A 27,578-nucleotide genomic window follows, 5' to 3' on the forward strand; every position below is an offset into this window, starting at 1 on the left:
TCTAACTTTGAGTTAGCATTGTTTCAGTTTCACCATAGGTTTTTTGGTAGGAGTTAGTTAATCCGAATTAACCTCGTTCCAACAGTATTTCTTCCAGGTTTTTGGAGATAACGTTGATAACAATTCCGCATTTTCGCGTATCTATTATCTAATATCTACTATTTTTTCGCATGATCATAAATTCATAACTTTACTGCGGTATTTTGTTGTATTCTGTTTTCTGTACTTTTTAATGAATCATAGTTGCATAAAAAGGAATATAGTTGGTGACAGTAGTATTATATTTTATTTATACCTGGTGACTGAATTTTTATATGGGTACAGTCTATAGCTCCTATTACTCTGGGAAATCTACTTCGGCTGTAAAACCCAGTAACTACTCTTTTTGTATCAACATCATTCATTGGGAACGACAAGAATTTTTGTTTTTGCTTTGCTATGGCTCTACATGTTTGGTGAATGTAACGACAGGCTGATGATTCACTAACTCCAACAAAGTCAGAAATAGCTAACAAAAAAGAACCTGTAGCAAGATACCTGAGTACCATGTACAGCTTACAAGGTGCCAATATTGCTCTGTTTCTGAAACAAAAATAGTAATACCGTAGGTAGAAGAAAAAATCACAGCAAAAACAACTTTTACATAAAGTTGAAGGATTTTCATATTGTTGGTTATTCGACGACAACAACAATATCTTTAATAAATAAGATAAAAACTTTAAAATAATTAGTTATTATTACATATTATATTGATCTCATTGGACGACTGATTAAGCTGACCTTACAAGATAGTTGGTATACAAGTTAGGACCATCCTGTCATCATAGCAATATTATAAATTGTCAGTTAATCCCCGTCCATCCGACCCATAGTTAAAAAAAAAGTTACACACCTTGATACTCCTATGCATATCCACACTTTAGTGTAATATAACAATAGATGTTGTTGTCTCCAACAGTATCACTGTTTTTCACGCAACAACTGTTTTCAAATTGTATTAAAAGCTACTTACCTTTGAGAAGGAGGTGATATTTCATTTTCTATCAATCTCAAGACCATACTAAACGTAGCTTTTGAAATACGAAATCGATTTATAAAATCATGATCGTCATACAGTTCACAATAGTTGACTCTTTCATAAAATATCCGAGGTCGACGTTGCATATCAATAATCTCTTCATCATCGTCATCGTTATCGTATAGTATTCGACGATACATTCTATTTTATTTGAACTCTTGTTTTAAAAATGCCCTATGTAGAAACTATGAAAACGTTGAAGTAAAAAATCCGAAGAAAAAAACAGCGCCAAACTTATAAAATTCTACATGTTATCTACATGATTACAATATTGTTAATAATTTATTATCATATAAACAATCCCTCCCACGACAACGCGGCTGATATCGTGGTCGTAACTTGGAGTTAGGTCATTATTACCTAGAATAATCGAGGGTTAAAATCTGGGAGTAAAGATTTTCATTAACTTGAAGTTATCACTTAACCCTAGATGGTGAAATTACATTTTTGCGCTAACTCCGAGTTATCGATAACTCGCTTTTTAACTCTTAGTGGTGAAACCGGGCCTAAAAGGCATAATAGCGAGTAAACGGAGCCTTGGAAAGTAGTCCGTTTCGTAAGCATTTGTATCTAGTATTTTTCCCATTCATCTCGCAAGAACATTTTGTATTTTACCTTTGATAGTATACATTTCGTTAGTCAGAATGTTTTTCTGTATTTCAACATTTTAACAAGATTAATTAATAATACATTATTAATATAATGACTGTAGAAAAATGTATGAAAACTGCAGAGAAAAATTGTTTGACATTGTGTCCAACTTGTCAAATCTTTTAAAATCATTACTTTTATAAATTAAATTATCTAATAATCTACAATACTAATAATTATTTAGCATAGTTGTTTTATGGATATATTTTAAAGACAAGTATTGTATACAATTTATATAATCATTTGAACTTATCTTACTTCTATAAAAGCTGGCAAACGAAAAAAAAATGGAAAACTATTTATAATTAGCCCTTTGAATAATTTTCATAATTGCCAACATCATATTACATCTGTATACAATAAACCGCAATATAGATCACCAATTAAACATTATATCTTTAGATTATACAAATACATATTTATATCTATCACTAATACTACTGTCTTTTAATATTTTAATTTTGTCAATTAGATTATAAATAATCTTAAAATTTTGTAAGACGACACTTTAGTAATTTTAGATATTTCGGTATCACCTGTTAGTTATAATAAGTTTATTTATAGATTCTATTCGACTACATGAGTTAATCACATATATTAGAAGTTATTTAATTAACATTCCAGGCAGTTAATTTTTTGATATTTTTATTAATATAAATAATACTATTAAAATGATATTAACAGACAAAAAAACATGTTCATAGTTGTTTAATTAACTCTTATGGCATGAATATTTGGAATCACTTCATTAACCTTATAAATTATAAATGTGTTCACTTCTTTAAAAACAGTTCAATGGTCATTAACTTACCTATTTAAAACCTATTAAAAAAACACATGTAAGACACAAGACTGTGCAATGTTTTTCAAAAAAATATGTTATCTGTAATTATCAGAAGTAAAACAATAATTATTATTCAAAAATGATCTTGGTGAATGGTGATTAGATACTAATATAAGTTATTACACGTTTTATTGAAAAATTATACACAATAATTTTATTGAATTATGATTATTGAATACAAATTATTTTATATATCATATTACAGAAGCTATTTTACTAGTAATATAGTTACATTTTATTAAATAATGTTTAGTTTTATAATTTTATTACAGATAAAGAAAATATAATTAAAAACGTAGTGAACAACATCGATTTATTAGAAAATAAAATTTTTACATATTACATCAAGGTGGATGACGATACTTTAAGGGATAATATATAGGCATTTTATGTGACATAAAAGACAGTTTTTACGTATGATTGTATGAAAAGTAAAGAAAATTAGTGCGTAAACAAAATTAATTTGAAAAATAATACACCATTAAATTATTTTATGTTTCTAATAGCTATTTTAATAATTACTATGTAATATTATATTATATTAATCAATGCTGCATGTTAGTAATTTAGACTAGATAATGATATAATAGCAACGTAGTGCTAAAGTATAGTTACCGCACGTTTATTGAGTTTTTTTATTATTCAAAATGACTAGTATAGAAATTAAAATGCTAATTTTTGCGTTAACTTCTTATTAATATTTTAGATAGCTAATTAAATAGTTATTTATGTAAATATTTCAATAATGTAATAAGTAATTTCCATTAAGCATTCATACAATAATTATTTTATAATTATGGTTATTTCTTACATCTTAGAGTTTCCTAGTAGTGGCTTGTTACATAATATACGTTTTTAATTATTGAACAGAACTAAATACTTACTAGTTTAATACTACACAGTATAGTCGTAAGAGATAAAATGGGATTTTGAATATTTAAATATTAAAATTTTATTTTCTAAATTATTCGTTTTAAAGATTTCAAATAATAATAATATTAACATTTTAATAAGATTTAAGATATAAATAAATAATGTGATTTGTTTGTATACACTATAATATTGTTGCTTGATTACATTTTCTATTAGTTCTAAAGTAAAAGTATGAATTTAAAATAATTTTTAACAGCAGCTAATTAATTGTTTTTTTTAATACTTCATATGAATATAATTTATTATTTACTAGTTATTTAATATATTCAAAAAGAATCAAAAAAAAAAAAAAAACTCTTAATTTAAATAATAATATTTTTCATTTTCACTATGTATTAATACATTAAAATAAATAGGCATTAAATTAAATGTATAAGCTATTGTTCATGTATATTTTTTTAATTGTAATTTAATTGGCGACGTGGGGCACACCTGAAATAGCATAACTTTTATTAGTAAAACACTTTTACTTCCCCTCACCATAATCAAAAAAATAATTCTAAATCAAATCTTAAAAAGGCATAACACAAATATTTTATATTTTACTAAAACTTAACATTGTGTTTAACAAATTTATTTAGGTACGAGTATGCTAACTATATAGTGTAGCTAGTATGCACAATGCACATATTAAAATGTAATGCCCTTTATCATTGATTATAAATACTAATAATATAAAATCAATGGTTTAATAAAAAATAAAATTTTTATACTATTGCTGGAACTTTTGATTATCTTATTTTTTTATATACTAGATATTGTACTTGTTTTTATTCATTTGTTTATACTATATACTTTACCCTAGAGAGTACAAATACTGGCACCTCTACTCGTTTTCATTAGGGACGTTTTTTCGAGTTTTTAAATAACATAGTTTAAGGTATTATAAGTCTCTTACCGTTTTTTTTAACTAAATTGTATTTACTATTTTTGGCTTGTAGTAACGTGAGATCTCAGATTATATTATAGTACATAGTTAGGTATGGTTAATTATATTTGCTTTTGATTTTTAAACTATAAAATTAATTGCGGGAGCTCTGCTCATTTTTTTTATATTCTTCCTAAATTGTAATAAATTATTTTGCATTTTTTAAATACTTTTTCCTGTGGATAGCTCTACATATATATTTTTTATTATTCTAATATAAGAGTATAAGCTATGGCCTCTAGAACATGTTGTGGTATTGTATGTAGCTATAGCTAACATAATTTAATAAATTATATTAAGACAATTATGAAATATATATTTTTAATAGGCCAAATTAAATCAATTTGTAGACCTAATTTTAAAGAAACAACAATAATCGAGTATCGAAATGATCAAAGTCAGACTGCATACAAAAACTTAATTTATTATTGTTCACATTAACATTTACTCACATATCCATGTCCCATCATGCATATACTATATATTGGTGCAGTTCCAGTGATTACATTATTGGGATTTTTCTATAATTTTCGATGAAATCCGCAATCAATAACCTTAACAATTTAATACAAGTAAATTGTAATTAACTATTAAAAAATATCATTTAATACAGATTTAACACGTATATTAAAGTGACTAACGTACAGTTACTTACATTTGCAACTACTATATAGCAAACTACAGGCGGTTACTTACTGACTACTTCCCACATTTTTTTTTTTTATTTATAAAACGAAGACTTTATATATATCGAATTGGACATCGATATAAAAGCTCAATAGTTTACAAAAATCGCTATAGGCTATATTAATCATTAATCAATGTTTAAATAATAACAAATGAATTATTATTTAAAAATATTATTTTTCCAACACTATTTAAAAATCATTCAAAAGTCTAAGTACTATGTGACCTAAATAAAGTCATCCTAAGTCAAATAAAATGTATTATTCTACAAAGTGTGACCATCTTTACCGATGATTTATTTTTTTTATTATTTTCCTTACAGTTTGCTTTATAACTGAAGAGTGACGTAATTATAAATTTCCAAGTTAGATTTCTTGTTTCTTAATATATATATATATAATTTATGCTTTAAATTCAGTATTAAAATTTACATTTACATTTACATTAACATTTACGTTAATCAGCAATAAAAACTTTCAACTATAAATAATAATATTCATTATTTTGTTAAATTCAAAAACATTATTCACGGAGATATTTAACTTTAACATGTTATTGTTATATTTTATACACACAATAATATTTTCACAATTCATATGCAATGTTTTCAGCAAAAATTAATTCTATCTACTTTATTACTAATAGTAAAATAAATTACTTTACCTAATGGCAATATCAAAAAATATTACATGAAATATACTTAGTAATATAGGCTGATAGACCTTATCCGTTCAGAATCGTTTTTTGCGTGATATAATAATTTACTGTTGAATTTAAATTTATTACATCTTTTAAAGTTATCTACTCAACACTTACCGTACAACAGAGTACCCTTCATTGATTACCTTTTAATAATGTCTGTCTTTAAATTGTATTATTGTATTTGAATCTATTATAATAAAGAATAATTAATATATATATATATTTTATGGATCCTAGTGATTCTACCGTTTAATAGAATTAAAATGGCCTATGCTAAAGTGATTATACACAGTGAAACTCACAATTTCTTTTTATAACTTATTAGGTAAGTACCTAATTTTGTCTCATCACTTATTAAATTTGTTTTGTATAATAATTATTCATTACATTTCAATTAAAATATTTAATATCGCCCAAAATAAAACTTATAATATCTAAAAAAAACTATGTTTCTATATTTTTTAGATTTTTAGTTTTAATATGAACTAATTTTGAAAAACTTTTTATCAAATGTTTAAGCCATAACTATAAAAATTTCACATTTTATAAATGTTCGTGATTTTGACTTAAAAAGCTTATAAAAATAAATTGTGCCAATGTATTAAAAAAGCGGGCAAGTGGGTACCGCTCTGCTATACATTAGGGGGTGGGGTGAACCTCGGACTAGGGTAGGTTAAATTTGAATGCAATAATAGGTATCATTGTATACGAAAAACGATTCTGAACGGAAATGATTTGTTAGTCTAGGATATATTATATTTAAATATTGTCATATATTTTATTTTGAAACAAATATTTTATTTTTCAATTAGGTTGCATTTGCAAAATTTATGGTTAATAAATTAATTATTAATTTTTATGAATTATACCTACAAAATAGTTGGCAAATATTCATGGTTTTGACGAATTTTTGTCAATATTTGAACTTCAAATGCTAATAAAAAAAAATTGTGCCAATGTATTCTTGAAATTTTTTGATCACTATAAGAATAACTTATGAGAAACTTTGTATTAAATGTTCAAGTATTGTGATTGGGCCAAAAAAATTTTATCGACACTTCAAAAAAAATTTTCAGAAAAGTTGAAAATTTCAGTTGTCTATAAATAGCTCAAAAAAAGTCAAAATATTTTGAAAATTAAATCATGTAAAGAAATGTCCAATCTAAATAACTGGTAAAATTTTCAAGTATCTACGACTTATATTTTTTGAATATTAACAAATATTTAAAATCGTTTGAAGATAAATCGTTATCATTTCGTAAAAATTTAAAATTCAAACGCACTTAAAATTTTTTCTATAATGATGCATCGAGTTTTTACTATAGCTACTTGAAGGATTTTCAACTACTTTTTATGTAGGTATACGTGCACAAAAAAACATACACTAATCATTGGAAAATTAATACATTTATTGCTCCACACACAACCTAAAATTATATTGAAAATAATCAAGTTGATTATGTTGTGGCTTGTGGAGCGTATGGCAATTTATTTTCTTTATTAGTTTTCAATAGATACTTAGGTACATAAATTGACTCATCATTATTTACAAACATATTTAGATGACTGATATGAATTATACATTTTTTTTTCATTTCTTTGGAATTAATGCGTCAGTATATATCATGCCAATACAATTCTTTCAATTATAAATAAAATATATTATAATTTACCCCGTATTCGATGATAAAAATATTAATATACTATATTTGATTATGGAACAAGTAGGTACCTACTAAAAATTTAGGACTTTTAATTCATCTATTTAACAATAACAATATTTTTATAAAGTCATTTTAACTGATATTGTAATTTGCAAGTAAATTGAACACTTGAAATTGATATTAATTGTATGATGTAGAAGGAAATTTGAGAGACTGTATATTATGGACTGCTCACTGTACAGTATGATGTGTGCGTGTTCATTTTAAGTATTCTTATATTCTATGGATATTGATTGATTATACTGCTAATGGTAAAGTGGCAAGAAGCAAAGGCAAATTATTCACACTTTCGTCTAAGTTAGTCATTAAATATTAAATCGATTTCATTCATAAATCAATTTACGGTCTTAACTCGTAATGTTTAAAAATTGAATGAACTATGAAGTATTCAAGTGTTTAGCGCGTGATAACCAATCATTGGAACTATAAGAGCGACATCTGTTAGCAAGTAAACCCACTACGCGAGCGTGCACACGTAATCTCCTTGGTAATTCGTTGTATGACAGTTGACCGCCTGCGTCCGCTTTGTTTGCGTTCTGTTGTTTTGACGGTGTTAAACGCTATGGCGCGCGGCGTGTAGGCCGATAGAGCGTGTACGAGTGTACGAAATTGCAAATTTTTTTCATTATTTACGAATTTTTTATTATTTTTATATTCCTTCGAGTTTTTTTCTATTGATCACCGTCAGTTTTCGTGACAATTTTGCTTCCATTCGATAGTACCGTCCATCCGTGCAACACGATTCTCGAAGATCGAATAGGTGACATCGCGGGCCTGAATCTGTTTTTTATAAAATTACTCGTCCCGCGGAACACCGTTCAACCGAAACGCACTCGACAGACACGCGCGATTCGTGGACTGAGGTGGAGGCATTAACGACGAAGGAACCGATGGTGAAGAAGACGTCATAACCAGCAAGCGAGTGAGCCCTGACGACAATCGTCACGCGTGTGTCGAAAGCACAACACGCGCGCGAAAAATCCCCCCCTTGAAGCCGCCGACGGAGAGTTGCAACGGCGTATTTCGCCTGCTCCGCCATGCCCCGCCGCAGCCACCACCACAAACAACAATCGATACCGTCATCGTCGTCATCGTGATAGTAGCAAAACGTTTTCGGTTATAATAGTACGGCGCACCGTTTGTAATACGCGCATTTTTGTATATTTTCATTTTGGTTTTTGATGCCATTTTTTCGCCCTATCTTGTAATATCGTTTAAAATATTTATCATTCCGTCGCGACTTCTCCGATCGTGATCGCGTACTCACTGGATTTATACTATCTATACTCGTCTGTCCTCGACCGCTTTAACTGTTGACGACCAGTGATTATTGCCTCCGTTACGTTTTGACGCGCTGTCCATGGTTGTTTGTTCACCACATCAATCTGCAATCTGATCTGGAACATTGTTTCACCGTGCCCAGAACACAGTGCGCGCATTCATTCGCACAACATGCACCACGCTGCCGCCATGGTTTTTCAGGAGAACAAGAGGTCGCTATTCCTAGGATCATTTGTTCAAGGTAAATCCATATCCCATGCTTTATAGTTGCTCTCTTACATTCTCCAGATTTAGCTTATTTACTGTACTCAATGATACAATTAAGACATTTCATTCTCTCTTAAACTTGGTGTCATCATTTGTCTAAAAAATATTTCATTTTGACGGCAGTGTCCAATACAAACAGTTCAATTTTTCATTTGAATGCATATTATGGTTCAAATAGTGGACACTTCTTCTAACCATGCTTAAATTATGTTCTATTTAATATGGATGTACAGTTATCAAATAGTTCATTAGATTTTACTATAAATTATCATCAATGAAGTATTCAATTTATTTAATTATCTATTCATAAATATGATATACAACTTCTATATTCTATGATCAAAAATACAATTGAATTCAGTACCTACTTTAAATTTTTATATTTTTATTACTATAAATAGCTAGACGATTCAAAAAAATTACCATAGTCATAACAAATATTAAGCCATGTGGGTGAGTAGACATGTTTTTCATTTTTGGTATTTACTATTCCTAGAAAATGTTTTTGTGTTAGAGTACATTATTTTTAAAACAATAATTTTTTATTGTCTTATATACCTAGGTGTTTACTTTATAAAAGTTACGTTTACATAATATTATAAATTATATAGTAGGTATACATTACATACATTTTTGCACTCTCATCAAATGCAATAACTTAGGTACTTATATCATTAAAGTAAAGTAAATATGTCAACTAATTTTAAAACTTATTTCCTTAAATTAACCAACCTATTATTGTTTTAATAATGTTATTAATAAATTAATACTTCTATTGAGTAGGTACTATAGGAGTACTTACCAACTTCTTACATAATGATAAGAATAGTTTAAAGCTCTAAGTATATTATGTTCTATATGAATTATAAACCTTTTAGGTGCCTATTGTAACATTTTTATTTTTTGTCTTACCTATTGTGTATTTTGTTATGTTTAATAATTTGTTTTTTGTTTAAGGTACTTGATTATTTGTAAATAATGTGAACAATTAAGACACATTTTTGAATAATATATAAGAAAAAAATTAATACATAACCACCTGACCTCCAATGTTTTAACAGTTCATTAGCGTATCAAGCCTAAATATTAAAAATTAACTTATATCTAATGGCGAATGTAGGTTTTGAGGTGTTGTTATGTATGTTAGGTACTTATGTGTATTTGATATGAATTTAATTTCATTAACCTTATTTTCTATAAATATTGCATCTACATTCTTAAATAAAATATAGAGTTTAAATATTATAAATTATTATTACTTTGTTTGATAGAGTAATAAAGTACCTGTTAGAACACCTATTATCAGTTATAACTTTAATGCGGTTTAAATACTAGTAAACTATCAAATTTCTAGTTATTTTAAACTTGGTTTTAATTGTAAAGAAAGCCTTAGCATCAACAACCATCAAGTGTTTATAAAGTTAAATAATACCTATGTTATGTAAATACACATATAGTGGGTCTGTGGTATGTATACATATTAATAATCATTTTAAAACGACGCTACCCCCATCTGTCTTATCTTGATCTTACAATTATACAACATCAATTGGGTTAAGTACAACCAATTGTGTGTTCTTAGTTTTAACATTAAACTAATTGAAATATTATTAAAGTTGAGGGCTTGAACATTATTTGTGCTTAAGTTCTAGCTTTTTTTTATATTTTAATTTTTAAGTAAAATATAAGTACCAAGTATAACCATTAAAAATTAAAAATGTTCACATCTAGCTTAAAAATTAAAGTATCAAAAAAAGCCAACGCTTAAACACAAATAATTTTTTTAACTTTAATAATAGGTCAATCTACTTTAATATTAAAACTAAGAACACAATTTTGTTTTTATGTATGTACGACGGAGGCAGTATATGTGAGAGTAATGTACTTTTAAGTAATATATTTTATTACATAAGTTAGCTGCAAAAAATAATAAAATCAGTTTTTTTTAATACGTACAAACAGGTTTGAAACATTTTAACTTATTTAATTAAATTTTTGGGCTACTTAAATAAAAATTTGATAAAAATGTTTAAGATTTAACTTTCACCTCATAAATTGTCCTGTATTATTTAGGTGTTCTTGTAGTATCACATATAATAAATAATTTATACAAGAACATTAGAATGTAGAATACTAAGATTATATTTTTTCAAAGCTTATTTAGTAAAACAAAAGGTATGTTGTTAATTTCAACATTTTTGTTAGATATTTATAATTTATACAAATGTAAAATTTCATCATATGTTATAGATTTATTGTTTTTGTTAGCAATTACAAGATTTTCCAAAAGTTTTTATTTGTGCTGGTTAGTTAGATCTAGTATAAGTTAAGATAAATAATAAAAATATAAAATATTGTATACGTCATAGATTATTAGTTTAATAAGTATAGTTTTCAATATTAATTAAATGATTACTTGATAATTTGTAACTATTTAAGTTTTAACAATAAGTAGATGTTTTTATTCTTTACAAATAACTTAGATAATATCTAAAGACAATAATTATTTATAACATTATACCGTATAATGTATTGGTAAAATTTACGTGTTTTATTGTTATATTTCACATGCAACAAATCAAAGTTCAATGATATAATATTATAGGAAAAATATCTCATATAAATTTAAATCGTATTTTTTCTTATAATTAGTGCATTACCTAAATTCCCATGTTCAAGCTAACTAATTATCTGACGTAATTATTTTTTGTTCAATTCTGAATAATTGAGTCATACCAGTTTCTATTATTCACTACACATACACACTCTTCCATTGGCACGTTTTATTGGTTCACTTCTCCAAAGCATTTTTTTTTTTAAAAGTATTTTTAAGCTTATATCATTATTTTTTATCTTAAAAGGATTTCATTTAATATTTTTATTCACTTTTTCACTATTTTTTAAAAACGTATTGGAATTTTTAAATTTTTAATAAGTAACTGCTAAAAATATTTTATGAAGTATTATATTATTTTAAATAGTTAACTAAACTCTAAAAATAGCACTTAAGTATGATTAAACAATTAAAAAAACATGTTGCTACATGCATTAGATAGATGTTTAATTTAAATACGTATGCTTAAAAAACACTTAATGTGCATTGCAATTAATTAAATTGTTTTTTTTTTTTTAATAACTATCTATTTTCACAGTATAGGTAATTAGTTGAATCCTGAGTGTGAAAAATGTATTTCGATTTAATCTATATTTTATATTTTCATTTATATAAATTACTTATAGCTAATTATTAACATTTATTCTTAAGTTTTTTCCTCCGAAATAGGTTATTATGTTTTTAATTATTTTTATAAATACTGTAGACAAATAATTTTGTATCAAAACTTTGTTAAATATTAGTCAAAAACCAAGTAAAATGTACAAAAATAAATTTAAAATAAACTCTTGGAGTGATGTAGATCATTTGTGTTTAGGGTATCTCTTAGCTGTATAAAAACTATGATAATACGAAAAAATCTTCGAAAATGCCTGGAAATAACCAACGATCGGAGGAGTCTCTAGACGGAGGTTCGCGTATTACGCATTTGATTTCGTTTTGAATCGTCGGTTTCAATTCTCAATGCAAGGAGTGTGTATGTTGTTTTTTCAAACTTGGTACTTGTTCTGGGCCAGGGAAATGTAAAAATAAATAAAAACAAACGTTCGATATTATATTTATGTTTGTGCGTGCAGCTTGAGACCATAATAATAATATAGTGTGTGTGTATGTACTGTGTATACAAACATAAAAAAATATGTATATATAACGCGCGACGAGCATTGTTTACATCGCGAGATTCGTGCAAGGTAGGCATAACGCGTCCCCCCCCCCCGTTTGGACTGATTCGGTCCCCATTCTCGACGCACGTCGCACACACATCGGATCGTCGCCGCCGCCGCCGCCGCATTGTATTTTTATTACATTACACGATAATATTATATTTATATACTAACAGTAATCGAAACCGGTTTTCCGTCGAACAAATTCTTGGCATTCATTTCCCTTGTTTACCCGCCGTAGATGCTGTGCTTCTGGTCCTCAATTGGGGTGTCGGTGGTGCGTGTGTGTCTTCGATAACTTTATTATTATTATCGTTGGCTGAAAAAAATGTGTCCCCGAAAATATGTTTATATTATTATTATTGTATATGGGAGGATAATGTGTTTCGAGTCGGGTTATATTTTTTCCTCTTAGGTAGGGTTTATTCCAAACTTCTTGGGTTCGTCGCCGAGTGCCGACGACGCCCTTAGCGACAACGGTTGGACGAGGCGGCAGCGGCTCCATGTGAATGACACGTGGTGCGGTTGTGCGTCTTCGATGTACAAGCGCCGCCGCCGCCGTAGTTGCATTGCGCGCGCTCGTAGCTTCCTCGGCGATCAATGAACCATGCAGACATCGCTCGGCTAGCCAGCCACCTCTCTTTGCCATCGTCTGGTTCCACCGCGCGCCATACTCATCATCACACCGCAAACTTGTTTGACCACCCAAATGCTGTTGTGTTGATCGTACACAAACCATGGTGTGATGTATGTGTGTGTACATATGCAATAACGTATACGGGGGTTTTTAAAAATAATAAAAACAAAAAATTAAATTAAAAACAATTGGCCATTAGGTAATTCCTGAATCTCGAGACAGAAAAGTTACCGTAAAAAATTCGACTTTTTATGTTTTAGTTGATAAAAAAAAATAAACATTGTTATTATCCCACATATCATTAATATTATATTTGATTCATTTTATTTCGTTATAGTCGGAGCCGGTATAGAGAGATTGATGATCCAAAATAGCGACGGAGCCGGTGAAGACGAGTCGATGGAAATATTCGATCTCGCAGGTAATCAACACAGTGATAACATGCCCAGCGAAACCGTCAAGCAAATGTACAACGCGTCTGCAGAAGAAATCAGGTAACACATCACATTATCACAACCGACGCCTATACATCGGAATCGCTCTGTATTCCGTTGGAATGTATTAAATTGGCGGGGCAATGAGAGAGGGAGTTAGTCCTGTGAGTCCTCCTAACCACCTGGCTTTTTTTCATCGAGGGTTGTTACTATTCTTGGAAACAGACATATACGAGAATGCAGCTGTTTGCGCCCCTCGAGTTAAAAACAAACATTGCTTTTTCGACCCTATAATTCCTCTCGGCTCTCGTGCTGCAACACGTTCATACAATTACGTAGTTTCTAGACATTTTCTTCCATTTGATGATATCGTTTGAGTAGTTGTACACGAAGAATAATCATGGGGGTCTTTGTAGCCGTGGTCTAAATTTAAACTCTTTTATTCGTGCCAACTGGCTACTGTTATTGCCAGACAGTCAAATATACCATACCTTTATAACGGGCTAAAATAAAATCATAGAATTTCGCCCGTTGCCAATGGTCGAGACTCGAAGTCAGATGAGAAATTTTGCTAATTAAAAATTTCAAAATTTCCACTCGTGATTAATATGCATCTAGAATTTAACTTCTTCGCGATAATTCCCATGGCATGTGGTTGTTAGCATATTGTAATTATTTGAATGAGTGTGTTGGTCATGTGGTACCTTATTCCAAACTGCACAGTGTGTGCCTGCCGCCTGGCCATTCTATAAATAACTAGACGCATCAACTCTTACTTCCTGTCTGGTATTAAAACCGCTGCTTTGTTCCTTTGCACAGTTAACGTCTGCCACATTACGATTTAAATCAATAAAATTCAAGATAATATTATACTTAGTTTTTAAATTAAACAAAATTCATATTAAATAGTGTTACTCCTTTTCCAGTTGTATTTTATTTAAGCTAAATATTAAGCAAATGTAGTCTTAGTAGTTAAGCGCATAATTTGCAATTTTAGATGCAAAATAAAATTATAACAGTAAATTATTGTGAATATTTTGTTAATGTCGGTGTTTCTTAAATTAATTCAATCAAAACTATAATTATTAACAATTGACAATAAACACTTGAATCTTTGATTGTGTACCATCATTCTTCTACATATCAATAAGTATATATGACTAATAAAAGTATCTAGTATTTAATATCTATACGTCTATCGACTATTACAACTATTATTACGTAGCGTGGATGATTGGTATTGACCATGCAGGTGCGTCGAGCGAATTCGGGGAATTAAAAACTTTGTTTGACCAGTGTGTCAGTAGTCTTAGCATCGTTTGGCATATAAATAAAGTAGGTCAATACGTCATAGCATAACAGCTAAACAGAAATAAAATTTCTGCAGAGTCTGTAATGAACTTATTTTTCCTTTTAAAAATAACTATTGTTTAAATTTGCGACCTCATGATAGATATTAGATACGAAATAAATAAAAAATTTTGGTACATGTCAATTGCTAATATATTATATTGTGTTTAAAAAAAAAAAAAAAAATAAATTTAATGGTTTATTTATCCAAGAACTTGTGTGTATAATACCGCAAAATAAATTAATTACCAATAGAAAAATAATATAAATAAAAGTCGCGCCTATTCATTAATCTTAAAACCAATAACTGGTTGTTGAATCCGGATTTTAATGTTATATTTTTTTTCAATCGTGTTTCAGTTCTTGTTCAAAATATTCTTGTAGTCGGGTAGGTCGATTTTAAAATAATATCTCCACTTGTCTTTCCAATACCTCCGTGCATTGTTCACAAACTAATTTATTTTGCGTACTGAATGTCGTCTGTGTAAAGCATTCTTAAGTTTCTTAACCTATCATTGAAATCTTGCAAAATAAAAACTATATACTATCTATACACTTTTTAAATTTGTGATACATTTAAAAAAATCTTTTTAGTATTTATGAATTTTTTAAGACCACATGATTTTTATCAAGTCAAGTACTATATGCGTTATTGTTTATTTCAAAATATTTGAGTTTTTTTATTTTTACGTTTATCAATATTTATGTCCTTGTTTGTAAAAATTCCCATCAATTTATATTCTTCAACAAAGAAATAGGTGTTTTTTATTTATTTAAATTTTTTTTTTTTAATATATGGATAAGGACAAAACCATGCTTACATTTAATTTAAGCATGTTGCCATACGATAAATAAATAAATAAATTTAAACAAGTATTTAATTTTAAGTGTGAACGAGGATAAATCTGTTTTAATTTAAATTAATTGCTGTTTTTAAAACAATCAGTATTGGATTTTACTGTATTTACTTTTATTAGTATTATTTTTAATATGTAATCCATAAGAGGTTGTTTTCAAAAATCCCTCAATATTCTTTGATAAAAAAAAAGATCTGCCAAATTGTTGCTACATGGGGTTAACAGGCAGATAAAAATTAACTAAATCATAATCATTATTCAATATTTAAATAGTTATTCATTTTTAATCATCAACATTTGTGTACTGTTTAAAAACCGTACACAAATTTACTATATGTCTATTCATAGCATTTATTTAATAAAATCTTTCTTAAATAATCAAACAATACTAGTAGTGATCGTTTTTTAATGAAAAGTCGGAAACTCATCTACGTTCTTCCTTGATTTATTGTTTACTCGTAATTTTTTAAAACCTTATACCATATAGTACGAGATATGACGTACATATCATGAATATATGCCTATTGTACATTTATACTGGTTATCATAATGTAATACCCACAACAATTTGCGTACATAAGGTTTTTTTTAATATTCAAATTCTAGTTGCCTGCCACGCGTGCCGGCGTTGAATGCGTTTTTGATTCGTAACGAATAAAAAAAAAAAATGCGTCGTCAACCGATTTTGGACGTCTGCCAAAACGAGGCGCCTCACGTTCTATACACGCAAAAGCCCCGCGTGCGTGACTCGTTTTTAACGTCGTTGTGCCTCCGATCAAAAGGAGACCGACCTGACCATAACGACGGACGTCGACGACGACGAAAAAAAATATAAATAAAATAACATACGAAATTAAATGAATGAAAAAAATTTCGATTCGGCCGTGTGGTGGTGGCGGTGGCGGTGCTGGTCTTTACTACGCGTACGATCGGCGTGTGTCGTACTCACAGCGTGGTGGTGTGTAGTACGGACGATAATAATATGAAAGAATGATGTCAGCTTTGGCGCGCACGAATGATTCGTCGCTGGGCCGGACGAGGAAAACGCGACTACCTACTGGGGCGCGGCGCGGCTCGAGTCCCTCCGGAGTGAACGCAGACACGCGCATCCCGTCCGCGGTGGTGTGTATTATTCTTCACGGTCGTCGTGTGCGCCAATAATCGATTTCCCCCAGTGCGTCCCTCGGCGGTGAAAGCGCGTTGGGCGACGGGGCCGCCCTTATTTTTCCGGGCGTTTTCGCACGCACGTCGTTTATCATTGACCGTCGGCCGTAAAGGGCGGCCCCGCCCAGCACGTACGCGATATCGGTGTTTATTTTGACGTCGTCGGGTACACGGCGACTACTCGGTTTTTTCGTAGAGTCGCCGCCGCCACCGGTCTCTATTTTACGCGCGCGTGCTTAGTCGCCCTCCCGACCGAGGCACGTTGGCGGCACTGCGATTGCACCGGATACCCGGCCGTTGGTCCCACTGGACCCGGTCCCCGTTTATATTTTTATTTCGTTTGGTTCGGTTTTTTTTTCATTCTCTCCCCCTACCACCACCCCTTCCCATTACCACCGCCAAGCTCACGCACGCACACGTACGGCCGGCCATAGGAGCGTCGCACAGTTATTTTTTTTTTATTTGTACACGTTCACGTGAGCGCGCGCGCATTCCACCGCGAGTGTGTGTGCGTCAGTCGCTTTCTCATTTCTCTTTCTGGCGGTACGCTCCGCCGCCGCCGGCCTTCGTTGTTCACACGACCACCGCCATATAGCGTCGTCGTAGTAGTAGTAGTAGTAGTAGTAATAGTAGTAATAGTAGTGTAGTGTAGTGTGTGCCGTACGCGCGGACCGTGTGTGCGTGCCGTTTCGTTGCGCCGCCTTTTCGCTTTCTCTGCGCGCGCGCGCGCGCTCGAAACCTCCGTGTGCTGCAGTACACGCGTGTTTTTCCGACCAAGAAATCGTCCGTGTGTTTACTACGAGCAGTTTTTGATTTTATGATTAAAAAAAATTTTTTTCATTAAAATTATGAATTCGTATTGCCGCACTGTGACTACTTTTCGTGTTCACGATACCGTTCTGTGTGTTATTATGTCGTTATTCGATTATCCCTTCGCAGGTGAAGTGCATCAGGACCAGTTGCTGAGTGCGATGTGCGATCGCGCGGTAATCAACACGGTCGCGTCCGGCAAGGTAAGGAGGCGTTGTTTTTATTCACACGCTCTAAGGACCGCGTTTCCCGCGTTTTTCTCCTCGCCCCACTCCAGATTTTTGGCGATGTGCGTCTCGCTACTATTATAGTAGTAGACCGTTGCGATACGATTTACGAGTGCGCACGAGGCTTTCGCGTAAGCTTGTTACCATCGTCTTACTATTTCCGTTACGGGTTTCAACAGAACGTGTGTTGTTGGGGTACGACGCGGCCGAGTGACTGTTAACTTTTTTCTACGCAGTAACTAACTTGACCGGCCGACAATGAACCCGCTCGTTTGTTGTGACGGTGCGACGCAGCCAGTAACCAAACGGCGGCGGCGGCGTTCCTGACCCCTTCTAAAACACACTTCATCGTTCGTCCTCATGAATGAATCGCCGTTTGTGTATGTATATACGTGCGTGTCTGTGTGCAATGTGTATGCATGTGCGTGCGTGCTCACTCTATGCACACATGAAAACAGTGACGTGTGGAAGGGGGACTAACTCGCACACATGTGTTACATGCCGTGGCCACAGACGGATTTGACCTTTTTGTCGCTTACCGCCACCATTTAAGGGGAAAACAATAATTATATTATAATGCAATCGTCGTTTGTCATGTGCGTCGCGCAGAACCGGATGGAAAATCGTCCGAATGCTCAGACTGCCGCCGGAAGTGTGTTGCTGGAGGCAGGCGGATTAATTCTTATAACAAAACATTTTTTTTTTTTTATCCTCTTGGCGCGTCGCGCAGATGGCCAGTCGCACTCGAACACAACATTCCTGCAGTGTTCCGCGGCTTCACCACTATCACTCGGACGGCGTCTGAGGCGTAGTAAAACGGCGCCGTCTCACCACGTGGTTTGATTTGTACGCGGTGAGCTTAAAAGAATTGATAAATGTTCGGAAAAAAAATAAAAAAAAATTCGCAAATAGATTTGTAATTCTTAAATTGAAGTGTACCCGCTACTTTGCCGTCCGTTGGATTAAAGTCGCGGAGCGGCGCATAAGTCTGAGATGGCGAGTTGCCCACGTTGAAAGCTCGTGTACTACGACGGTCTCGCACGGTCATGGTTGTAATGCGTTCGGGTTGTCGATGGCGGGTACCAGGGGCAACGGCGTCGACTTACTATTGGAGGGAGAAAAATAACTATCGATCGCGCAGGGATTCCATGTGTCAGTGTCATCCCGTCACTAGTGTGTACTACCGCCGACCACTATTATTATCGACGGGGACGTTTTACGACAACGCCCGACGACTTTATTATTATTATTATCATCATCATCATCATCATCATCATCATCATCGTCACATCGGCACTCGTTTCTTTGACCTCTGAAATCCACCCTTGTACTTATTCGCCGTAAAGACGGACGGACAGACAAACATTTTATCGTCGTGTTCCGGACTCGTAAATACGCGTACTACTACGTACTACGTAGTAACTCGTGTATATACCACTTAGAAAACGATAATGTAATTTTACGATTGAAACGTTTTGTTTTTGCCAATGTGCGCGCGCAGCAGATCACAGTCGCCAATGTCTAACAGCCGCGCGCGAACATGAATAGCACTGCGATTTTGAACTTGAAAATCATGTTTGCGTGTGTGGTCGCGTAGACGGCGCGCGTGTAGACTGTGTACATTGTGTATACGCACACGTCGAATTTTGTCGTGTGCGCCCTTCCATTTCAGTATCACAAACTAAACGTCTCTCCACGTCTATAATAATAATAATATGTGCGCGTGGGACAATACTATTTATCGTCTACGTTCGATGATGATGCTGATGCTGATTATTATTATACAAAATAAATAAACCACGTGCGCATTTTTTCCGTTTAAACTATTATCGTTTGTTACGTTGTCGGCGCGCGTTCCCCGACGATGACTTGGAAATAATAATAATAATCGTATCATCCGTGTTTAATTTAGAGCCGTTGACCTTGAACCAGCCCGTCGGCGGCACGTCCTCTTTACGCCTCTCTTCTGTCTCCCCGCATAGGCTTATAGTGGGCATCGTTGCCGTCGAGGTGCTGCCCTTTTGTTGATGTAATTCGGTTCAAATGTACATCGCGTTGCGCTCGCTCGTTGGCTGTCTGCTAACTCGCGGGCTCGCTCTTCCCCTTTCCTTTGCGGGTTGGTTGGTAGTCCTGTGTGTGTGTGTGTGTGCTGCGTATGTTTGGACCGAATGTGTGTTGTGTAGTCGTCGTGAGAGAATTATTACGATCGGGAACGTACCGTTCACACACACATTTATCTCAACCCCTGTTACTACGCGTTATTATTATAATGTTTAGAACGCCCACCACACCCTAAAAATGTAAACGTTACCGCCGTGACGTTATATTATTATATTTTTTTTCCCTTTTACTTGCGGATCCCTCCTGGTCCGTCATATGCCCCGAAATATACTCGGATGAACAATCCAGTCAATGTATTATAATATTTAAACATTTGATACAGCTTTAATTTTCTATGTCATTATTAATATTTTTTTTTTTTATTCCGCCTTTCCATTTTTTTATGCAACCTAAAATTATTGTTGCGGGTAGTGTATATATATATATATATATATGAGTATCGGAATCAATTATATCTTGTTTTATTTTTTAAACAAATTTGAATAAAAAAATGTAATTTGTTATGCATTAGCTGATTTATGTTTAAATTATCACACTGCCTTATTTGATAATTAATATACCGTGTAGTATTTGATGTAAACAACGTACGTCGTTGTTTATACCTGACATTCTTGATCGATGAAAATCTTATAGTATTATAGTTTTGACCTTAACACTCGGGGTGGCGTCAATATTTGGATACCATGACTCATATTTTATCAATCAATGGTCGTCGTTACTCATTTTAAACATTTTCATACGTGACATTTATTTTATTTATATCGACCATACGTAATTTTATGATTTGGCCATCAACAACGCCCACCCGTTCAAATGACGTGTTAAAAATGAAATCGAAAATGTATTTCCGCCTCAATTGACCGAAATGTTGACAGAAGTTTTGAAATATCCGCTTTGGAATTGATATAATAGATATTTTACAATTCTTTTGCTTACAACCAAATGCCTTTAGTTGTGTTTTTATTTATATTATTTGTCGAAAAATTTAAATTGTCATTTGTGCAATTCAAAATGGTTTTTAATGTAAATAGTTTTGTGAATGAACCAAAATAAAAGAATCACATTTGAGTGAACTTATTATTTTATGTTATCATTTTATTACTTTATAATTCAATATTTATTGTTAACATACATAAGTTATATCTTATATATTCAAATAGACTCTTTAATGATTAAAAAAATATATATTCCAATAAGTATCTATATTTTTAATTCTAATTAAATTAATTTATTTAAAATGTGAGTGCTACAAATAATATAAATAACAATGTTTTATGAAATATTTACTTTTTTTCCTTTCAATTTTCAACAAATAATCGTCATTTTTTTTTTAATTGTTTCTTCACTTAGTTATTTTATCAATATTACTTAAAACTATTTTTACACTTAAATATTTATTTATTATTGTTATGTAATTATTATTCTGATGTAGGATTTCAAATCTTGTATTTATATTAATAAATATTAGGAGGGTTGGTACTTACACCATGTTAATTATTAAAACAAAATATTTTTAAAAGTGTTAGCCCATTTTCTACTTTTGGATATTGATCATTAAATAAATGGGTTATAGGTACTTAATATCTAGTACTTCTTACCTATTTATTAAGCTTATTTAAGGACATGTATTAATTTCATGTTCTTAGTATAATTTCAAAATAAAATTGTGGAATTCTGTATGAACCTAGAACATTTATATACTTTAATAACAATGCTTATATTATATGTTAACATTTTGAAAAATAAATTTTTAGAATTATGTGATTGGTTAAAAATGTCTTCAGTGATATATTACCTAGTTAAGCATCGATTGTCTCATCAATCTAAATTATATAGTTATATTTTTAAGTTACAATTAAGAAATTCAGTGACTCATTTGTATATAATAATTTATTATTTTGTGGGGGCCAATTTTTTTTTTTTTTAACCATAATTTTATTATTATTGTTTGTTTACAGGAATACCACTCCAAAATATATATCATGCTGTATGAAATTTGTGATAAAGGATCATATAGAAATGATTCCGGACATACTCACTGTGATAGAAAAGATGACAAAAGATGAAGGTATTTTTTTCTTTGGTGTAATGTATACCTTTTCAATTTTTATTTTAAATTTTCTAACACATATATTACAGACAAACTAATGCGGTTTGACACAGTCAGCACTGTTGGTTATTTATGCACAGTTTTTCACCAACATGAGAACCTCAGATCTTATATACATTCTTTCTTACTCCCAGCTATTATCAAAGCATTATCTGACCCAGCAGAACAGGTATATTAATATAACCCCATAAAATAATATTCTATTGAATTATATTTTAATATTTTTGTTGGAATAGGTAATAATGCGAGCTCAGATGGTTCTCACATACATTATAAGCAAAGGTGTGATCAACAACAAGACTGTTGAAGATATTGTATGTCCAGCACTTATATTAGCGGCTAATTCCACAGATGATCTCCATGTACAAAATAACATTGTTACGGTAAGTAATTGTGATTCTCTGTTTTTACCTATAAATTTATATTTAAACAATTAAGTTTTTAAATTTGAAGTTATATATATTAAGATTATGCCATTTTGAAAATGTGATCGTTGCCTGTTGAAAGACATGGGTAGTGAGATGTGGTATATTTATGATTATCTCACTATCTTGTCTTTCATGTTGCATCGATTTTAATCGACAGCAAATTTATTTGCCCTTGGAGTCGATCTGTTGCCGTCAAAGCGGGCTGTCGTAGAGTGTTCATTTTCTTTGACTATCACAGCCAGCTTTGATGAGCACCGGATCGATATTGGTCAACCGTTTTCAAATCTACCTAATGCCCAACATAGGCCGTCAAAATGGATGTGAAGTGTTTTTTTTTACTGTTCATATCACAGCCACTTTGATGAGCCGATGTGTGTGGTACAATCGACTCATCTGCCATCATTTTATCTTCGATAATTAGTATTTGGATCAAGTATATTATATTTTTTTAACATCGTTTAAAATAATTAAAGTGATTTTTTTTTTTTTTATGTAATGAATATGAATTTAGAAATTCTTTAGTAAAGCTTAAAAATAATAAATACTCTTATAATTTTATAATAAATAAATTCTGAATATTACATTTGATTATAAATTACCAGTATTTATTTTATATTGGTAGTAGGAGAATAAAATTAATGTATTATTTACTATTATGTATGTTTTTTTTTATCATTAAAAATATATTTTTAAGGCATAATGTTTCTTATTTATAATTTAATTATCATCAAAGAAACTATTGCAATAAATTTAAATGTATTGATAATTTCAGTATGATAATAATTCGAAGGCGTCCAAATGGTCAAATCGGATGTGACGTGTTGATATTTATATTCATATCACAGCCGTTTTTGACAATTTTGGCGGCTAATCGTAGTCTTCAAATCAACTACTTATTGGCTTGAGATGCTCACAAAGTAACTGTGAAATGTTGATATATTGAGTCATATCACAGCCAGCTTTGATGAGCGTTACGAGTTGAGATTTCTTCATGGAGCAGCCATCATTTCATTGATAACTGAGGAATTGTGGTTCTCGTCAAAGTGGTTGTGACACGTTCTGGTTTTCGTTTTAAATTCAATTAACATCGTATCACAGCCAGCTTTGTATGAGCGCTGCAGTTTCTACAATCTATATCTTTTTTTGTTTAGAATTATTATAATTTTATTAATGTTTATATAAAAATAATTTTCATAATTATTTATTTGTAATTTAAAATTTAAAAACTATTATTATTAATATTTTTGTTTATATAATTTATATATATATATTTTTTTTTTTTTTTTTTATCAGTTAGTAGGAAAAATTGTCCTTAAAATAAGTGACTATGTGCTGTGCAAAACTGTATTACCATTCCTAATCAACAAAAGCCATAGTGATTGTATATATGTCAGACTTGCTGCTTTATTGAGTTTTCCTGAACTTGGCCATGCATTGAACATAGAACATAAAACCAAAGTATTGGTAAGCTAACTTGTTTTTAGATTTTATCATTATAAAAGTATTTATTTATTTCGTTTTATAGATGCCTCGTTATTTAGAAATGTGTAATGATCGTGTGGGTACTATTCGGAAAACATGTGCCGATATTATTACACCATTATCAGTATGTTGTGATGATACTCTGAGGCGAGGGCCTATAACTGATGCAGCTGGACGATTACTTAGTGACAATTGTAAATTTGTGAGACAGACAGCTTTAGAAAATTTAGGTCCATTGATTACAACGTATGCAAGTCCTGCTGTTACGTCATTGGTTACTACTCGTACTTTTATTCTTATGATGGTCAGCAATTTCACTGATGATTTACATTATATTACGTAAGTTCAATTTTATATTTAAATAATTTATATACACATATGCATAGCTCTATTCCTGGCTTTAGATAGGTCCCCATCTGGTATTCAGTACATAAAAACAGTACTGTTAGTAAATTATAAATTTTAATAAGATGAATGGTGTTATCCATGGTTCATGTTTCATCTGAAACATAGTGATGGTTAATCATCCAAATTTATCTGATTCGACTACTCATTGATTATAACCACTTCATATATGGAAATGTTTCAGGTATGTATTGAGTATGCACGGAGTGGTTGAATAATAATTTTAGTTTTGAATAGATAACCACACAGTTTATAAAAGTATACAATGAATTAATTTTTATGATATATCCTATCAACAAACTACTTGTGTCTTATAAATTCCATTCAAATTTTAAAATATACCTATTCATATTTAACTGCACAATCAAGTAATTTGGTAACTTAAATTCCTTTTATCCGTATTCATAAATATGTTGCGTCTGTAACCTTACTCAAGTTGAGAAGAATGATACATTATATACAGACCCTATCTTCATTCCTTCTCTAAGTGACTAAACCATTATTATTGCTGATAAAAAAATATTATCTTTACTCATGATAAGAGCATGCACCATATAAATTCCATGAACATTATGGAAAGGATGCAGTTGGCTATAGACACTTGTCATAATGCGTTTTGAATTAAAATAATTAAAGATCTTAAATTTAATGTATGGAACATTCTTAGTTGTTTCATAATTATTTTTGAAAAATTACAATTTATAGATAATGGTAATATAAAAACCAACAAATATCTTATATTGTACATAAAAAAAATCAACTTAATTAAAATTTTTGTTCCTGACCTAAACTAATTTTTGTTATAAGCCATACAATTTCCTATACAAATGTTTAGGATCTGAATCACAACTGACATTCTAGAATTCTGATATTACTTATTCAACCATTACAATGTTTGAATATCAGTCATATTTATGGCACTTAATATGTTGTCCAGATAATAATATTTAATGGAATTATTGAAGATGATATGTGTATAAAACAAATGTAAAGCCTCATAATACAATTTACAGTGAGTAAATTTAATGATAAATACCATTTATGTGTGCTTAGCACGCAACTTAGACTTTGGCAAATCTATATTATGTGATATACTTTAAAGCTTAACACATTCACTGCAGGTGGTACCAAATGATGATGCCAATTAACAAAGTTAATTTATGCTGAATGATGCTTAATTTTTATTATATGCATTACAATTAAACTATTTTTTATTTATTTTATTTTTTTGCATCTTCTACAAGTTTTTATTTTTACGTGTATGCTAGTCGTTTTCGATATTTTAATGTTTCAATTTTTAAGGTATTTTATTTAAACAACATTTTTTACTCTCACAACTAATATATTCAAACATGATGATTAGCAGTTAATGTGTTAATATATATGAGATAATGTGATCCCAGCTTCAATTGATTGTATTTATTTTTGATAGGTTAAGAAAATAATTATTTTTCGAACCATCCTTATTTATTGATAGGACCAGAAGATAAGGGTCTGGTCCCTAATGTATTGTTCTCATACGTAGCTTAGATCAAGGATAATACACATTTGGTTAAAATTTATTGTTTAAAATAATATTAGAATCACAGTGATATTTTCATATTATTTGATATTATTAATGATTAAGACCCTGACTCAAAGATTTATATAGCATGTTTTATTTCATATGATTATAAGTTTTTACTATCTTTTTACTTCTACTTAAATTAAATCGATTTTAAATATTAAATCAAATAATTACTTTGGCTTGAATGCTTTCACAAATCACAATATTTTATGTTATTATTTCATTTAATACATTTTTGTTTTGCTAGGATTAATTTTTTTATAAATATTCAAACCAACTATGTCTTCTTTTTTTAAATATTCTATTCACTGCCTGTTTCTTAAAGCCTAACTCTTAAATATACTTCTATTTTAAATGTGCTGTTTTATGTTATTGTTTTTTTATTATTATTATTATTGAATATGTCTAATTGTCAATAACTTTTCCAGTATGAAATGTCAAACAAGTCAAGAATATTTTAAAGCAACAGAACTGTTAATGGATCGAGAAAAGCCTTGGTCAAATGAAACAACAATGAAAAATGATAATAAGTAATATATTAATAATATTTTAGATAGCTTGCTAATAATAGTTGCTTTTTGATTTTTACAATACCTGACATGGTTTGAGTCTTATTTTTTATTGATGCAAGTTACTATTTATACTTTTTTTTTTAAATTCTAATACATTTGTTTAATTTTTTTTATAAAATATTAATTATCAATGAATAGTGAATTAAAACCAAATCGATATACCTAATTAAATTATATTCAAAGAGAATAATTCTATTTAATATATTTAAGTACTTCATTATAAATTTTAGCCTATTTGCTTGTCTTGGTGCCTTAATGATTAGGTAGTGCAAGTTTTCTAATAGGCTTATACTAAATATTAAATCAGTATTATTCACAATTACTTTTCATCTATGAAAAGTGAATTGAAACCATATTGATATATAAATAATGTTTTTAGAATATTAATTGTATCTATTATATTTAATATGCATTTTAGCCTATTTGCTTGTCTTGGTACCTTAATGATTAGGTAGTGCAAGTTTTCTAATAGGCTTATACTAAATATTAAATCAGTATTATTCACAATTACTTTTCATCTATGAGAAGTGAATTGAAACCAT

At 30.6% G+C, this 27,578-nt stretch overlaps 2 protein-coding genes across 4 annotated transcripts in view; one reads left to right on the forward strand and one right to left on the reverse strand.

The window, feature by feature from the left end:
* Positions 1 to 278: 278 nt before the first annotated feature.
* On the reverse strand, positions 279 to 1,543 carry LOC112591247 (putative nuclease HARBI1). Its single transcript, XM_025335003.1, has 2 exons — positions 1,013 to 1,543; positions 279 to 582 (listed from the first exon to the last, which is right to left on the reverse strand). Exons 1-2 carry the CDS (start codon positions 1,216 to 1,218, stop codon positions 279 to 281), a joined length of 510 nt encoding a protein of 169 aa, XP_025190788.1. The 5' UTR covers positions 1,219 to 1,543.
* Positions 1,544 to 8,078: 6,535 nt separating this feature from the next.
* LOC112591197 (serine/threonine-protein phosphatase 4 regulatory subunit 1-like) overlaps positions 8,079 to 27,578 on the forward strand; it is a 24,658-nt gene continuing 5,158 nt past the window's right edge. Inside the window, exons 1-7 of one of the 3 annotated variants that reach the window (XM_025334933.1) lie at positions 8,079 to 9,069; positions 13,847 to 14,003; positions 22,431 to 22,540; positions 22,612 to 22,751; positions 22,819 to 22,965; positions 24,304 to 24,474; positions 24,536 to 24,766. In XM_025334933.1, coding sequence (XP_025190718.1) covers positions 9,000 to 9,069; positions 13,847 to 14,003; positions 22,431 to 22,540; positions 22,612 to 22,751; positions 22,819 to 22,965; positions 24,304 to 24,474; positions 24,536 to 24,766 — 1,026 coding nt within the window. In that variant the 5' untranslated portion in view covers positions 8,079 to 8,999. Of the gene's footprint in view, positions 9,070 to 13,846; positions 14,004 to 17,788; positions 18,328 to 22,430; positions 22,541 to 22,611; positions 22,752 to 22,818; positions 22,966 to 24,303; positions 24,475 to 24,535; positions 24,822 to 27,578 lie in introns of those variants that run through there. The other 2 variants (XM_025334935.1, XM_025334934.1) reach the window with 2 other exon arrangements.

Source organism: Melanaphis sacchari, unplaced genomic scaffold (assembly GCF_002803265.2).
Source record: "Melanaphis sacchari strain LSU unplaced genomic scaffold, SCAv2.0 Contig12_pilon_pilon, whole genome shotgun sequence".
Classification (NCBI taxonomy): Eukaryota; Metazoa; Arthropoda; class Insecta; order Hemiptera; family Aphididae; genus Melanaphis; species Melanaphis sacchari.

Coding starts and splice junctions, on each gene's coding strand:
- LOC112591247 (XM_025335003.1), bottom strand. CDS start 1,218: ATGTATCGTCGAATACTATACGATAACGATGACGATGATGAAGAGATT. Junction 583..1,012: donor ATATCACCTCCTTCTCAAAG/GTAAGTAGCTTT, acceptor TTTTTGTTTCAG/AAACAGAGCAATATTGGCAC.